Raw genomic sequence first — 15,581 nt, forward strand, 5'->3', positions numbered from 1 at the left:
CACCATATTAAGCACTTTTTTAATAAAAAAAAAAAAGTTAGAATCATCATTCAATAAAACTTACATTTCCTACCCATTAACATTTTGATTATTATTGTTTTTTTTATCTACTCAACCTTGAAAATAACAAAATATTAAACAAAATCCATAGATCAGGACGAGGCACTTTTCTCCTTCAGGATCTACTGGAATGACGGTGATCATGTTAATAGTTGAAAAGTTAAAATACGTTTAAGATTTTGTGTTTCCGGCGACGCCTCAGCTGTTAAAGAGTTAAGCTTCAAACAGGAGAGTCTGAAAGTTTCTCTCAAGCCCCACTTTCTACATTTGTGCGCACCTGTGCATGTAATGTGTGGGAAATCCTGTTGTTATGGCGACAGAGGAGGAGTGAGACAGAGCGAGGCAGGAGCGCAGGAGTTCATCCTGGACGAACAAAGCTCGGATGCCCCGCTGACCTGAAGAAGGAGAAAACCTCAGTCAGTTAGTAAAGTTATGTTTTCATAACAAGGAAACATCTTTGCTTTTTCTTCTCTCTTCTCAGGGGAGGATCGGGAACTTCAGTTTTACCTGGATCTTCTCCAATGATCATCTCTAGCTGACGGATTTTTTCCACCGCCACCTTTGAGGCCAGGCTGTACAGCAAAGGATTGTAGGATACGGGGAAGCAGAGGGGCACCAGCTCAGGGGTGTTGACGGAGTCCGGAGTGTCTGGGATGTCAGTCAGGAACATGCAGCCTGGGGAGTGGCTGAAGGCCAAAGGCGGCTCTGAGGATCCAGAAGATCCACGTTAGTCCATTTCTGAACAGCGGGTCGGACTTTGGACATAAAAACAAAACATCCAAACTAAAGTCATTTTAGTGAACACTGAGGAGGATTTAAAATGCAAAACATATGTAGAGATTTTTGTGACAATTGCAAGCAAAAGTCAGTTTTGAGATCAAAATGTTCTAAATTGCAAACCAAATAGAAAGTGTGAAGAAAAAAAAAATCGTAATTTGCACAAAAAAATTTATAATAATTGCTTTCAAAAAATGTTTTTTGCTTTCAAAAATATTTTTGCGTTTACATACTTTTTTTTGCTTGCAAAAAATATTTTTGTGTTTGCGTTTGGTGGCACAAATATCACTCCGTACAGAAAAAATGTTTTGTAATTTTATTTTAAGACATTGGCGCAAGAAATGTGAAAATCTCCATCAAGACATTTGAAGTGCTCTATCGTTCACTCTAATATTTGTGCATTTTTCATCGACTCATCATAAACATCTGCAGTTTAAAGGATAACCAAACACTGAATCGACTTTTTTGTCTGTTGACCTCTATAAATGGGGCTTTAAAAAGCTGACATTGACACATTTTTGACAATTTAAAATAAACTTTTTCAATTCCTGAAATTCTAGTCTAAAACAATCTGTGTTCTGCCCCCTACAGGTTGAAATAAACCATTACAGTTGAATTTTGTGATTGGTCAACTGGTATAAGTCCAACGTCATTATGCCCTATAGCTCCAGTATAAAAGACCCACATATCTTTGAACGTTCGACCCCAAGAGTTAAAGATCAGCGGGGGAGGTCGATATGCTACCCCCAGCACGCCGGAGCTTGCTTGCTTGTTAAACCGGGCGCTTGGAAGCTGGCTGGCCGGGAGACTGAGAGCCATTGTTGGATGGAGAGGCAGTCTGCTTTGGCCTCCTGAACCTTATGATTGAGACAATTCAAAGATTCTATCATTACCTCAAGCTAACCTCACCGTCAATCACAGACCCAGACGACACCTCCCCCGCTCAGCCCACCTCTCTTAGCCCCGCCCCCTTTTTTTGAATTTTTCAAACCAGGGCTGAGAATAGAGCCGGCCTCCAACTCATCATGTTGTGTTACCCTTGAAGGTCGTCTTTGGTGACTTTATCAAATCTGTTCACATTCTCCTCCTATTTCTTGAAGTTTAAAAAACGTATTTCTTGGTGTGGCTCACTGCTGCACAGCACCGCCTCAATGGAAGTGACGCCGCAGGCCCAGAACACAGGAACGTCACCGGGCTGCAGGTCCACCTGATCCCCATAGTCTGGTTTGGACAGGTCCTGAATGCCTAAGAGAGCTGCAAAACATGCGTGCAAACACATGCACACACGCACACAAATGACTCACTTCAGTTCAGGTCGATTTGGAAGGGTGTAGTGAGCGTGCACGAGCACACCTGCGTCTCCTATGTGCACGGGAGCTCCATGGGCGAGTGGGTTCAGGTGAGTGACCCCCACTACTGTGTCCAGCAAAGCCGCTGGGACTGGACGCATGGTGACCACTAGATGGCAGTGGAAGGCTCCTGCAGGGATGCAGCGAATGGAAGTCTTGATTCCACCAAGAAAACAGAAACACACAAACCCATCATCAAAGTCAGCCAAAATGATCAAAAATTATGTTTTTAAGAGATTGTATGACTTTACAATGTTCACCAATGACCTTCCAGTATGACTACCAATGTTTGGACTAAGTTAAGGTTCAGTGCAATCACATCAGTCATGATCTCAGGTCTTTGCTTCCTTTCTCTCCCAGAACAGAACCTAAAAAGAGTGTTCAGGTCTCTCTATGATTAGCACAAGAGTACATCTCTGACATGTTGGTTCCACATGAAGCAGCTGGAACCCTAAGAAGCTCAGGGATAGACCTTCTGCCCAAAGTTAAGATTAAAACTAGTAACGTTTCAGGTTGGACCAGTCATCCTGATGTTGAACAAACTTCAACTCTGACCATGTTCAAGTTCAGAGTAGAAACTGTTCTATTTGGATCGTTGTTACGCTGAAAGTCTTTACTCTGTTTTATGTTTGATTTGTCTTTTTTATGTAAAGCAGTGAATTGTGTATGAACTTCTACAAGCAAAAGAGAGGGGGCCAAAGGAGAGTAATAATGTGCATTTTTTCCCCAAAGTGTTGCAACAATTGTGTTTTTCTGTTGTGAGTTTCCAATGATAAACTCACCCTGTACATGCTGACGTTCCTGCCTTGCTCCACATTCCTCACAGGAATGCCGGCTTCCTTCAGTTTCCCTTCGAAGCCGAAGCTGCAGCCCAGATAGAAGCTCACCATCTCTGACATCAGACCCGGGGAAGAGCTGAAAACAAAGAGGCGAGTCAGAAAACCGTTCCAGACCATTAACATTTTTTCTTGTTTCTGAATCTTATTTGTCAAAAAGAACATCGATGCACAAGGAGAACATGTAAACTCCACACATAAAGAACCCAGGCGGGATTAGAACCAGGGCTTTCTCACTGTAAGGTGAGACACCCCCTGTGATTTAAAACACATAGTTGACTTATTGTATGAAGTGAATATCTGCACATTTTCTTGGTTTTCTTCATTTGTTTGATTTAAATGTAGCTTTAATTAATCGCACACAAAAAAATCAATTGTATGACAGCTGTAATTTTGAATCGCAGTTCTCAGAACTGAACTATTGTATTTTTACTGACTATGGACGATGGATACTTTTTAAAGTTTTTCCTAAAAATAACTGAAAGAATTTTAAATTCCACAAAATGTATTGTTTTTGTATTAATCTAGTAAATAGCAGAGGTTTAGGGTTGCTGTACCTGTGCTGACTGTAACTCTGCAGACTGGAGACGGTTTTTACCAGACGACCCTCCTCATACACACGATACTGAGAGACATCCGTCCTGCAGAGAGACACATACGCACACAAGTAAAAGGGAACATCAATTTTTATTGTGCGTAATGCTCTGAATCCATTCATCACATCTTCTTTGGTGTCCAGAGAAATGAGCTCTGACAATAGAAATAGTTTTCCTGTTTAAGTCAAAATTCACTTTCAGGTTTTTAAAAACAGAGAAGTATTCAGGATGATTAACTGAAGTCTTTTTTTCCCTGAAAACATTTTTGCTAAAGAGGGCGTCCTCAGCCTGAATGTCACTAGCAAAGCGGGTAAAGTTTCAGAATGGGAGAATGGTTCTGTGTTCTTTTTGTCTGAAGATATCCCTGAGGGACTCCACAACAATGTAACGGTTGATACTCCCAATCCAGAACTTGTCTGCACTCAGACAGTTAAAGATTTCCTCAGTTTGGAAGTCTTTCTGGCTGCTGTTAATGTCTGTAAATGCTTTACCTGACATCAGCACCGCCGGCCAGAGGTGGACAGGAAGTCTCTCCTGGTTTGCTGCGGTACAGAAGTGGCAGTGGGGCGGGGTTTCTACGGCAGAAGTCCTCAAAGTCATTGGCCAGGTGGCTGGGCAGGATGAGCAGGTTGGCCTGCTGGAAGCCTGAGTGGAAAACAATGGGAGGTTGTGTGAATTCTACAACCCTTTATGTGTCTTCAATTCCAGATCATGAATGTTTCTGTAATATCTTAAGTGCGCTCAAATAAATAATGAAGGATTTCTGGTTAAAATGACCTCCTCCGTGTCAGTTAGAGACAGAATCCTAAAGTGTCTCTCCTTTTATTGGAAAATGAACTCTGGGAGGTCTGAGTGTTTTAGTTAAAAAACAATCTAAGTGACAAAGATGCCACCTGTAGGTTGATTACATTCCTTAAAGAAAACATTATTTACAGATAAAGAAATTATTAAAGAAAATAGATCTCAGCATTAAATGTCAAATCAATCATTAAAGTGTCACTCTGACCATATTTTGATGTATTTTGAAAGTGTTCCCAGTTGTTTTTAACCCTTTAACACCAGAGCTGCAGTGCTGATGTTCTTGAAATTATTGGAAATTTTCAACCGTTAACACGATCAATGTACTGTAATTCCAACAGATACTGAAGGAAAAAAGCGGCAAAAAGTTACAGTAAGTTAAAGATTTTGTGTTTAAGCGTTAATTATGATTATGTTGTTTTTAGCCAAAATAATAATAAAAAACCCTGTTGTTTTTCTAGGACATAGTTTCTGCAGAGCAGCAGTAGTTCATTAGAAATTCCCCTCTAAATTATGGGCGGGACTGTTTGGACAGAGCAACCCCACCCCCTTTCCCCTCCACGTTGCTAAAAGCTTTCTGTTTAGGCCCTCTCCTGCTAGCTTGAGGACCTTCACCTAACCTAGAAATAGCAAAGCAACAAAAAAAGTGAGCAATATTGGAGCTTTCCAGCCGTACAGATTTGAGCTAGATACCAGTTCAGACGAGGAAGGAAGAAAATGAAGACGTGCATGGATCTATTCATCTGCAAGACAACGCATCAGAATGGGAGGAGCAAGGAGCTTCGGGCCCGCCAAGCGTGTTTTCTACATGATTAATTCGATCTTTTTCAAACAACATTTCTTTGTTTGGTCTTGATTCAAAGCAACTGAAATAATAATTAAAAAAAACCCTCAAAAATCCAATTTTGATTTGAATTTTCTTTATGTTTGTCCTCCATCATGAGAAAAAGGCTACAAGAACATGTTAAAAACACAACGTTATTTCAAGTCATTTGCAGACTGACTCTCAGAGCAGCAGGTCAGAATCTGGCTCTTACCGTAAGCCAGCCCAGATGTGGTTCCTATTCTGGAATCATTCTGCCGGATCAGAAGCCTGAGCTCAGCAGGAGTCAGACGGTTTAACAGAACGTTGTGCTGCATCTTAGTATAAACCTGCTCTCCTCTGCTAGACCAACATTCAGGGTTTTCTCAGAGCCAGATCTTTAAGCACAGGAACAAGTGAATGAGTGTCTCTTTGAACTCTTATCTATTTTCATGAAGTTAATGTTTAAAAGTCAAGAAGCTTCAGGAAGTTAATGTTTAAAGGCCAAACATGCAGAGAACTGAAATCACAAACAAACGTTTTTTAATGTAAAAATATGCTCTTCATTTGGTTGTTTTCCCACTGAAAGTCAAACCTTTTGGTCACTTTGCAGGACTCAGTTTAACTATGTTTAATGTTAAAACAGTTGCTTTAAAAAAGTCTGATACTTTTATGACTTTCGGGATAAAATTAACTTCTCAAGAAAATAATATACTCTGGTTTAAATATTGGAGGAAACATTTGGGTAAGCTATCTGTCAAACAGTCAGAGACTTGTTTAAATATTTACAGCAGTGTGATAGGAATAATCTGTGGCATCCCAAAAAGTGGCATTTTATTTTTTTTTACCGTAGCCTAAACTGGCTTCCAGGCATTTTAGCACCTAGTTATGCCACCAGGTGTACCAGCTTTTGGTTGGGCTTGTTTTTTGCAGCCAACAAGGATGGCTTCAGGGTGGTTGATGATGGACATAGAGCATCCAGGGTCTTTTCCATGCTCTTATATGCTTATATTGTCATTAAACAAGGGAGAAGACTAAACTGGAAGCACCAAAGCTTCAACCTATCAGGGAACAGGTTCTTCATCTGTGATATTTAAGCCACTGTTGGTACCCTCTCTAATGTGGTCCACCTGTTCATGCAGTGAGTCAGATGGACAAAGACGAACAACAGTTAGAAAAGATAGAGACTATGTCCAAATTCCTTCACTACTCAATATATAGTGTGTTCCCCATTTTCCAGTGCTATCCAAATCATCCATTCCAAATTGAGTTCCCTAGAAATCTCCCAGAAGTCTCTGCGAAAACTAGCGTGCATCGATGCTTGCTACATTAGCAAATATAGACCACAATGCATTGCGTTTAAACAACTTTTGCGAATAAAATATGCATATATTATATATGTATATATATCCGGAGTTTAGAAAAACAAAAAAGGAGTGAACATGGTGTCTGAATTGTATTTAAAGTCCAGGGCACTAGATAGTTATTTAGTAGTTGGGGATTAGGATGGGAATTTGGATATAGCCAAAGACTAGTATTAATTCAGTAGATGAGAGTTCAAGGATGCTGTGATGCTCATTTGTATTTGATGAGGTGAAGTATTGGTGAGTATGAATTGGTTCTAAAAAGCAGAGAGGGATTTTTAGTCTGAAAGTTCAGCAGAAAAGAGCATTTATGCTCCCAACTTTTAGTAACTGAGAAATTAGCAAGCAATGGTAAGGAATTTGCAATAGGAGGTTGAGACTGGCAATAGTCAGAATCCCAGAATTACAATACAAAAAGTGAAAGCAGAAAAAAATAAAAATTAGATGCCCACTTCAGCATTGAACGGTCTGTGAAATTATTGTCTGACATTAAATCGGTTTGTGGTATGAAAAAGGTTGGAGATCATTGACTTATAATAACAAAAACATTCATTTGAAAGCAAAATTTCAAGTTAAATTGTTTCACATTTGTGTAAAACTTAAATTAGTTTAATTTTCTGAAGCATTTAGTGGACATTCATTGAAACAAAGAAGAATTGAGGGTCAGATTTTTCCACGTTACTGTAAGACATATTATTTCAACTTTAATCACAGGCAGCAGCAGCTCAATCACTGCGAGAAGCAGAATCATGACTCATTAAATCAATCAGGTCAACATACTTTCTTCCACAGAATCTGATCTCCATGAAAACAAAAAATACTGCAGATTGATCATTTCAAAGTCTCCTTTTTAGAATTTTATTGTTGAAGAAAGGTCATGTGTGTGACTATTTATAAACCCATTCCATAAAATCCTCTTTTATTATCTGATTGCGGGAGAGATTGTGAGGGACTGGAATGCAGGAGAAGGAGGGGAGACATGGAACTGATGATCATGTGCGAGGAGCAGGTGAGCTTCTGTCTGTGTCCCACCTTCACGAACAGAAGACTTCCAGAAGCTCCTGCAGCATCCGGCAGAGCGGCGGGCGGCCCGCGCAGCAGAAAACATGCTGCAGCTGAGGATGAAAGGGAGAGAGAAGAAGAAATGGACATAAATGAACAACGAATGAAGATCATGTTTAAACAAGTGATGGTGGAGAAGAAGCTAACGTGACCCTAAAGGGCAGACAACCTCCAACTTGGTGAAGATGAGGGCAGAGTGGAAAACTTAACGGTCGAATCTTCTTGTTTTCACAATAAACTGATCTGTTCTGATTATATTGTACTACAGCAGAAAGACAAAGCTATAAATAAAGTTTTGTGTGCTCTATATTGCATTTTTGCTATGTATTAGTTATTAAATATGGCATTTCCTGCTGAAAAAAGTATAAATTTTAGCTAAATAAAAACTCTTGTACATATTTCCAGGGCACTAGTATCCCATTGCTCTACAGGTTGTGTACTCAGAAAGATTTTTGCACTTTAACTGCATAATTTTTTAGTCCTGAAACATGCAGCTGAAGAAACTCTCAAATCATGAATTATGAACAAGGAGATGCAGGAACACACTTCCATTAACACTACAGAAAAAACAGCACTTTTTGAGTCAATGATGATAGAGACCGCTTGATGCTGACAGATGAGTTCTCATCTACAACTGGTTTTGCTCAAACTGCTCCCAAAATGCCACCTGTATTCCTCCACTTCTGGTCATTAACTTCTAGAGAGTTAGGAACCTTATTTAAGCATTATTTTCTCTTAGGATGGTCAGAGGCAGAGCTCCATCCGCCACCTATTGTTTACAAAGACCAGCTAGAAAGCTTTCCATTGGATGTTCATTGTGCGTTGATGGACCAAGTAAGTTTCTGTTACTGTTACTATTCTGTTTAGTTGGTCATGCGCAGCTAAATGACCTCTAATTAGACATTAAAGAGGACAGAGCGCATGTGAGCATACACGTGGACGTGCACGAGTATTTAATTTTTTTTAAACAGGTGATGAAATCAGCAGGAGTGAGTGAACAGATGATTGGAGCAGAGGAAGACTGATGAGAAGCTTCATCAACATCAACCAACTGGTGATGAAGCTGTAGGATGGAAACTAGCAGCTCCTCCTTTCCGACCCTTAATGAACCGCTGAGGTCCAGACAAAGTCATTCCTGCACAGGAAGTCCACAGAGATGCTCTGATGACCAGTGGTGGAAAATGAGCATCAGTGCTGAAGATTTTCACAATAAAAGAGCCAGACTCAAATGTAGAGAATGCAGCCTTCATCTGAGCCCACAAAAAACAGCAACTGCTTTACTGAAACAATGCACACTGTCTGGATTAAAAGGACAGTTACAGTGATTTTTATGTTTGTGTCTTTTTTAGTTCATGGTAGTGACTCTGTCAGTCATAAGAGTGAATTATGCTTGTTAAATAAAACTATGTCCTCCTGTCAACCCATAGAAAATGGTCTAGCTCCGCCACAGCCCGCACTATATAGTTTTTTTAGTAGTTAGAGATTAGGAAATCAGAAAGTTGCTAATTGTGCTCTGCCATGAACCATGAATTACAGTCACACAATATATTTAAGCGCGACAGGCAAACCAAAACAAACAACTGGGTGAGCAGCGGATCACGTGACTGCAGGGGTTAACTGAAAGGTAAAGCACATTGACTGTAAACAAAATACAGTCAATGGTATAGCATTAGCCCGAGTCTGAACAGAAGCCTCCACCCCATAATACTTCATCACACTCCGCAGCTGCCATTTATCATAACCACAGATACATTCGTAACATAGTAATGTACATAAAAGCCCCCCCGTCGCCGCTAGCTTATTTTTGGTAGCATTTCAAAGAACTTCTAAAGAACTGTTTGTGTCCAGCTTTGCAGAAATTACAACGTTTTTATTAAATTTCTTACCTTCGGTCGCCTTTTGAAGGAGTTTTGCAGCAGTTGCGATCTGTTTACCACACGAGATTTATTTCCGGTCAACCTTCAAAATTAAAGCACTGATTTTCCCCTAATGATCCAAAACACTTTTTTTTCGTGTAATAATTTAAAATTTTCCGTCACTCATACGTTGATAAAAGGAAAAAATAAATAATAAGGACATAATAACAAGGACAAAAGGGTCAAAGTATCATAAGAGTCCCAAATTGTCAACCCAGTATTTTCAAAATAAAACTATACGAAAATAAATGAATAAAATAAATTCCTCTGGTTAATCCCCACTGAACCCTGTAGTTTTTTTCACTTTCTGCAAATTATTCATTATAGCAAGACAAAAAAATGCATATGTCTTCAGTCTTTTTTGATAAAGTTTAATTCATTATTGTGTTGAAGATTTACTTATTTATCTTTTTAACGAGTTTTAGAGGAATGGATGGTGTGCAGCAGCTTCTGCAGAAGCTTTTATGATTCTAGGATCCATCTGGGATCCAGTCTTAAGACATACCAACGTTCTAGCCCCCCTTTTTTCTCCCTCCTGAACCTGTAAGTGTGTTTTTAAAATAAACAGATTATAGGTGAAAGTTGAGATGGCAGAGGATTAATGGGCTAAAAGTCAGTGACACTTGTGCTGTGGTCTTTTAAGGTGGTTTGACAAAGGAGATGGATGAGAAGGTTTTTCATGCAGTCTTTATCCCCTTTGGAGACATCACATTCATCCTGAAATATTGATTGCTCAAAGGATGGGTTTAGAAAACTCTTTTTTTTAAAGAAAAGATTTCTTACTTGAAATTGATCAAACCAATGAGAACAACTTTTATTTATTGTTTTTTCTTGCTAAAGTACAGATCAAACTCATTGAATTGTCACACAGTGACTCCAGCACATAAAATAATCCTTAGTTGTTTTTGTCTACCCCATTGACTGTATATAGAGGACTGGACAGATTGAGCATGATGTCACACATAGAAAATACTGTACTTTCATGAAATCAGGCAAAAGCAGTCACCATTCTCAAATCCAACACCAGTGATTGGTCTGAGTCACATTTTTAGGGGAACTACAGTCACCAATCACGAGTGGGCTCGTTCAAAGTCCACACCCCCCACTGAAAGCAGCTCAAGAGAAGGTTTAAATCAAACGTTGGAGGTGGGGCAAGTGGGAACCACTTATTTCACTGAGGCATCTGATTGGTCAGTTTATAACTTGAATAACTGGCAATAAAGAAAAAAAAAATATTGTAAAACATAGAATTACAAGGATAATACTAAGAAGAATGTGTCAGAGCTGGAATTGTCATTCTGACAAATAGAATGACAGAAATAAATGTTTGAAGTCAATAGAAGAAAAATAAATAAATCTCTCAGGTTTATACCCTGTAGAGTGTTTTGTTTTAAATTTTTCACTTTTTGGAAATTATTTATTAATAATAAGCACAGCGAAAAATATATAAAAATACTTTTTAGAAATACCATATAATTTAATTTGTTTTATGTTAATGGTTTATTTCATTTTTCATTAAAGATTGTTTTATTTTACACACCAAAATCAGAAACATAAGATTTTTCATGAAGCCCAGTCAGCCTGAAATTAAAGATGTTTTAAAGAACTCTAGAGACATGGATGATGTGTGTAGCTGTAGCAGCTTCTGCAGAAGCTTTTCTGGACTGATGCGATCTAGCTTGAAGATGTGCCAACTATATTTTTCTCCTTCCTGGACCTACATTTCTAAGTCTGTTTTTAAATAAACCGATTACAGGTGAAAATTGAGACTGCAGAAGATTTGGGTTAGAAATGAGAGAGAACTCGTCACAGGCTTTGATTAACCCTGGAGCTGGAGCCAATCCCAGCCCATGTTGGGTGAAGTCTGTGTTTTCTCTAGATAGTTTTCCAGTCTGTCACAGGACCTCACACTGTCACATTTACATTAATGGGACACACAGAACCACCAATAAACCTATGAAGTAAGTTTTTTTAGACTGTGGGAGGAAGTCCAAAAAACCCACACATGCAAACTCCATACAGAAAGAACACACCACCATACTGTGTAAAACAAATGAGGTTTGAAAAGTGGATTAAAGTGTGACACAACTTTGAAACTCCATGTGCAATAACCACTTACATAACATGAGAACTAGATGTTGTGACTCCTCCCCTGACATTCAAAACAGGAAGAACCTCACAGAAACCTTGTTTTCTGGATTTAAACTGACCAATCAAAAGCCTCAATGAAAGTGGGGGATCTCATCTCAAACTTTGATTACCTGCGTTGAGTGGAAGGGGTGTGACCTTTCAATACGCTCACTACTGACTGGCTAGAGTGGTTGCTATAGAAACATTAACACTGACCATCAAAGCCAAATATCATTTTCTGGCACAGTAAAGCACATGAATAAACTCAAAAGCAGAGGTCAGTTTTAGGAACCTGAAGCTGGCGTGCCCCAGTAAGACCAAAACAATGATGCTGCTAAAAACATTTTTGCTTTGTTACACTTCTTTTACAATTGTAAGTGAAATATTAACTTAATAACTAAGTCAAAAAGTAACATGTCACCTTATTATCATTACTAATGTAATAGATTACTCCCAACACTAGTAAAAGTCACTGCCCCACACTGTGAAGCAGAGTTATGTTGGAAGAACTGCAGAAAAGTTTAAAACCATTTATGCAAGAAAGAGTAAAGCTGTGATTATCAGGGAAAAAATAAATCACAATCACAATTTTAATAAAGGAATATATATAAATATATATATATATTTTCAAATAATGGCAGCAATCAAACCTTTGTGTAATTTTATTTTGTTATTTTTTGCTCCATCATTCATTTAAAATTACAAAAATCAATAGAAATGACGGGAGAGCACGGTTTATACATTTCTGCTTTTTTTTTCCTTTAGGTGAAAGTAAAACGATTGCTGAGGTTAATTTATAGATGAACTATAGGCCTGTTAGAATATTTTTACCTAAACATTTTTTTTATTAAAAAAGAAAGATGTTTGACTTTTGTTTTTTGAGACTTGTGTTTTTCTGTAATATCACTGAAGTGTCATTTAATCAGATTGAGTTTTAGGACTTCAACTTCTACTTCTTCCCACATGAAGTAAAGCTCTTTGATTGTTGCATTGAGCTCCTCCTGACAGGAGGCCTCAGCCAACAGGAGGCTTGAGCCGAGGTCGGAGTCTGACCTCTGGAACGTCCCCGTCGCTCTGCAGACCTCAGGAGAGTTCATAAAGATGCGAGCCGATGGTTTGTGTCAGACTCCGGCTGAAGAGCACAGAGGAGAGTCGGGGCCGCCATGAACGCCAGCCGTCTGTGTCTGTCGCTGCTACTGCTCAGTGGCTGCGCAGCTGCTCGTGAGTGCAGACTTTTGTGTTTTTAAAGAAGCAATCTAATTAAAATATTTACTTTTCAATGTTCAAGTTGATAGCAATGACTGGACACAACATATTAAATCTGTTACTATGAAAGGTTTGCTCAGGAATAATCTTTGGTTATCTTGATGGGATGGTTCTGCTGCATCAGAGCTGCTGCAGAGCTTTCAGGATGGCAACTTTAATGCATTTATTTGTAGGTTTTCACAGGTTCCTGTGCAAAATACAGACATTTCAGTTTGTTTTACTAATGTCAGACACTCAAAAACAGTGAGAACAAAATACGCTTCATGTTTCCATAAAAGAGTCTTGTGTAAACCACAGGTAACTGAACAGAGACACAGTGGTTTGAGAAATGATTTGGTTAATTTAGTGGGAGTATTGGCTGATTTGTTTTACCAATCCAAAGAATATTCATTATAAATAAAGTGCATCTAGAACAAGCAATAGGTCATTTTATTTTAGTGGAATTTTAATGGTTTGTGTCTTACATCAGAGCACCAAGTTTCTACCTTTGAGCTTTTATCCAACCTTATCTTTGGCTTTCAGAGGGCCATGGCGGCAGCAGTGAGCAAACGCCGGAGTGCATGTGTGAGTACGCCTCCCCCACGTGACATAAGAAAGATCTAAACCCCAAAAATCTGTTGTTTTTAGTTTCTTTTCTGAGGATGTTCCCTGCTAGCTCCTCTCTTTCAGCACTGAAATCCTGCAGGTTTTAAACAGCTAAGTTTGATTTGTCAGCCGACAGAGCAGAGAACAAATCAATGCAGGTCGTTGAACTGATCAGGAGATACCAGAGCAGATCCTGTGATCTCTGCCCCCCACTCTGCATCAACATGAACCGCTTCTGGTTCACTTCTTATCTGGTGCGAGCTCCCACAGAACTGATGAGGGTTTCCACAGAGCCGAGTCAGCACCAAGACTTCACATTTCATCACTTCCATCAGAGCAGAGAAGACCATGCAGGAGTTCATGGGATCTCCACTCTTGTCTCTCACACTGGTTCTAGTTCTGCTCATGTCTGTCTTATTTTTAAGAGCAGAAAATATCGGCTTTGTCGCATTTGCTCAAATGTTTCAGAGAGAAACCACAATGATAAAAGCAGTGGCTCCAAAATCTGTTTCTTTCTTCTCTGGTTTGAAGATTCAGATTCAGTCTTCCTTTTTTTACACTGTAAAAAGTATGAGCTCCCTCTACTCAATAAAATTGTGGCAACAAAGTGACAATTAATAACATTGAGTAAATTCAACACCTCCAAAAAATAATTAATTTCTACTAAAAAAATTGTTTAAAACTGAAATAATAAACTTAATTAATATGTAAAAAGAATAAGACAATGCTTAGTTAAAGCAACTTAAATTCTAGCAGCATGTCAGTTAATACTGCTCAAAAATTTTAAGTAGTTAAAAAGGGTTTTTCAAAAGAAAATGATAAAAATATTCCAAAACATGTAAGAAATTTGATTTAACTTAATTTAACAAATTAAAGGTTATATTACTGAATTACTTTGCAAAATTGATAAATTTCAACTGTTTTTGGGGAAATTTTATTTTATTGTGGTGCGATTGTTTTTTAAATTACACCTGCCCTCATAAAGACCTAACATCTATAAAATTGTAAAGCTATATTGTAACGACTCAACTAGTAAGTCAATCGTAGCAGGGACCCAAAAGGCAAGCTATTCTTTAACTGGCTGGGGAGGAGAAACGTCCGTACCCCAAACGTCGCACAACCCCGAAAACAGTCTGAGACAGAAGACATAGCGGTAAACTGCGTAGTCTCACTTCCAACATCAATGCCCATTTATTTTAAACACACACGAACAGCCAAACAGTATGAACCTCACTTCTGCTCACAGCTCCCTCACTCATGGTGAGCAATGTAACACACCCAATATTTCCCACTTCCCATGAGTCTTAGGAGCTGAAGGCGGGGCTAACCCCCACTATGTTCATTATTTCTGAAGCCAAAAACGGCCTGTCCCAGTATTTTTCTTTTTTTTAATCGTTTTCTCCTTAACGAGATAATCAACAGTCGCATTTCCATTAACTCTGAAATTTCGCAAATTGGAATTTGGATAATAAATGATCCAAATGGAAACACCACAGTTTGGAAAAAACTGGCATTTTTCGAAAAAAGAAATTGCGCTTACAGGAGGAAATAGACATTTTCCCCCCTCTGGAGCAAACTGTGCTCCAGAGGGGGAGGAGCTATCAGGTTGAAACCGTTGAGACCAATGTATTCCAATTGAGTAAAATTTATTATTATCCAGAGATTTCAAATTAATGTAAAATTCTTAGTAAATTCTAATTAAGGTTTTAAAGATGTTTTTAATTAAACAAATATTATGCTGATTTTTCTTATTACAGTTATAAAAATGTTTAATTCAATTCATTTTTTTCAAAAACTTGCAATACTAAATTGTATTAAATTTAAGTTACTAATATATTTTACTTAATAATTACTTAACTCAAATCCCACTATTTACAGTGTAGTCAGGTAGCCCCTGGCTCCTGCTGTTGAGATACACAGGAAAAACAGACCCCAAAGAAATAAGTCCCTCTCTCTCTCTTTATATATACATACATACATATATATATATATATATATATATATATATATATATATGTATGTATGTATGCATACGAAATG

At 38.4% G+C, this 15,581-nt stretch overlaps 2 protein-coding genes across 5 annotated transcripts in view; one reads left to right on the forward strand and one right to left on the reverse strand.

Moving 5' to 3' along the window:
- The window catches only part of dglucy (D-glutamate cyclase), a 15,138-nt gene extending 5,522 nt beyond the window's left edge, over positions 1-9,616 (reverse strand). Inside the window, exons 1-9 of one of the 2 annotated variants that reach the window (XM_024269977.1) lie at positions 9,531-9,616; positions 7,615-7,697; positions 4,110-4,263; positions 3,580-3,663; positions 2,969-3,101; positions 2,191-2,341; positions 1,969-2,091; positions 568-765; positions 338-455 (exon numbers count right to left, since the gene is read on the reverse strand). In XM_024269977.1, the coding sequence (XP_024125745.1) occupies positions 338-455; positions 568-765; positions 1,969-2,091; positions 2,191-2,341; positions 2,969-3,101; positions 3,580-3,663; positions 4,110-4,263; positions 7,615-7,690 (1,037 nt within the window). In that variant the 5' untranslated portion in view covers positions 7,691-7,697; positions 9,531-9,616. Of the gene's footprint in view, positions 1-337; positions 456-567; positions 766-1,968; positions 2,092-2,190; positions 2,342-2,968; positions 3,102-3,579; positions 3,664-4,109; positions 4,264-5,453; positions 5,622-7,614; positions 7,698-9,530 lie in introns of those variants that run through there. The other variant, XM_024269967.2, reaches the window with a different exon arrangement.
- Positions 9,617-12,773: 3,157 nt separating this feature from the next.
- apoba (apolipoprotein Ba) overlaps positions 12,774-15,581 on the forward strand; it is a 36,110-nt gene continuing 33,302 nt past the window's right edge. The window contains exons 1-2 of one of the 3 annotated variants that reach the window (XM_036209897.1): positions 12,774-12,911; positions 13,479-13,520. In XM_036209897.1, the coding sequence (XP_036065790.1) occupies positions 12,854-12,911; positions 13,479-13,520 (100 nt within the window). In that variant the 5' untranslated portion in view covers positions 12,774-12,853. The remainder of the gene's footprint in view (positions 12,912-13,478; positions 13,521-15,581) is intronic. The other 2 variants (XM_024266388.2, XM_036209896.1) reach the window with 2 other exon arrangements.

Source organism: Oryzias melastigma, linkage group LG22 (genome assembly GCF_002922805.2).
Source record: "Oryzias melastigma strain HK-1 linkage group LG22, ASM292280v2, whole genome shotgun sequence".
Classification (NCBI taxonomy): Eukaryota; Metazoa; Chordata; class Actinopteri; order Beloniformes; family Adrianichthyidae; genus Oryzias; species Oryzias melastigma.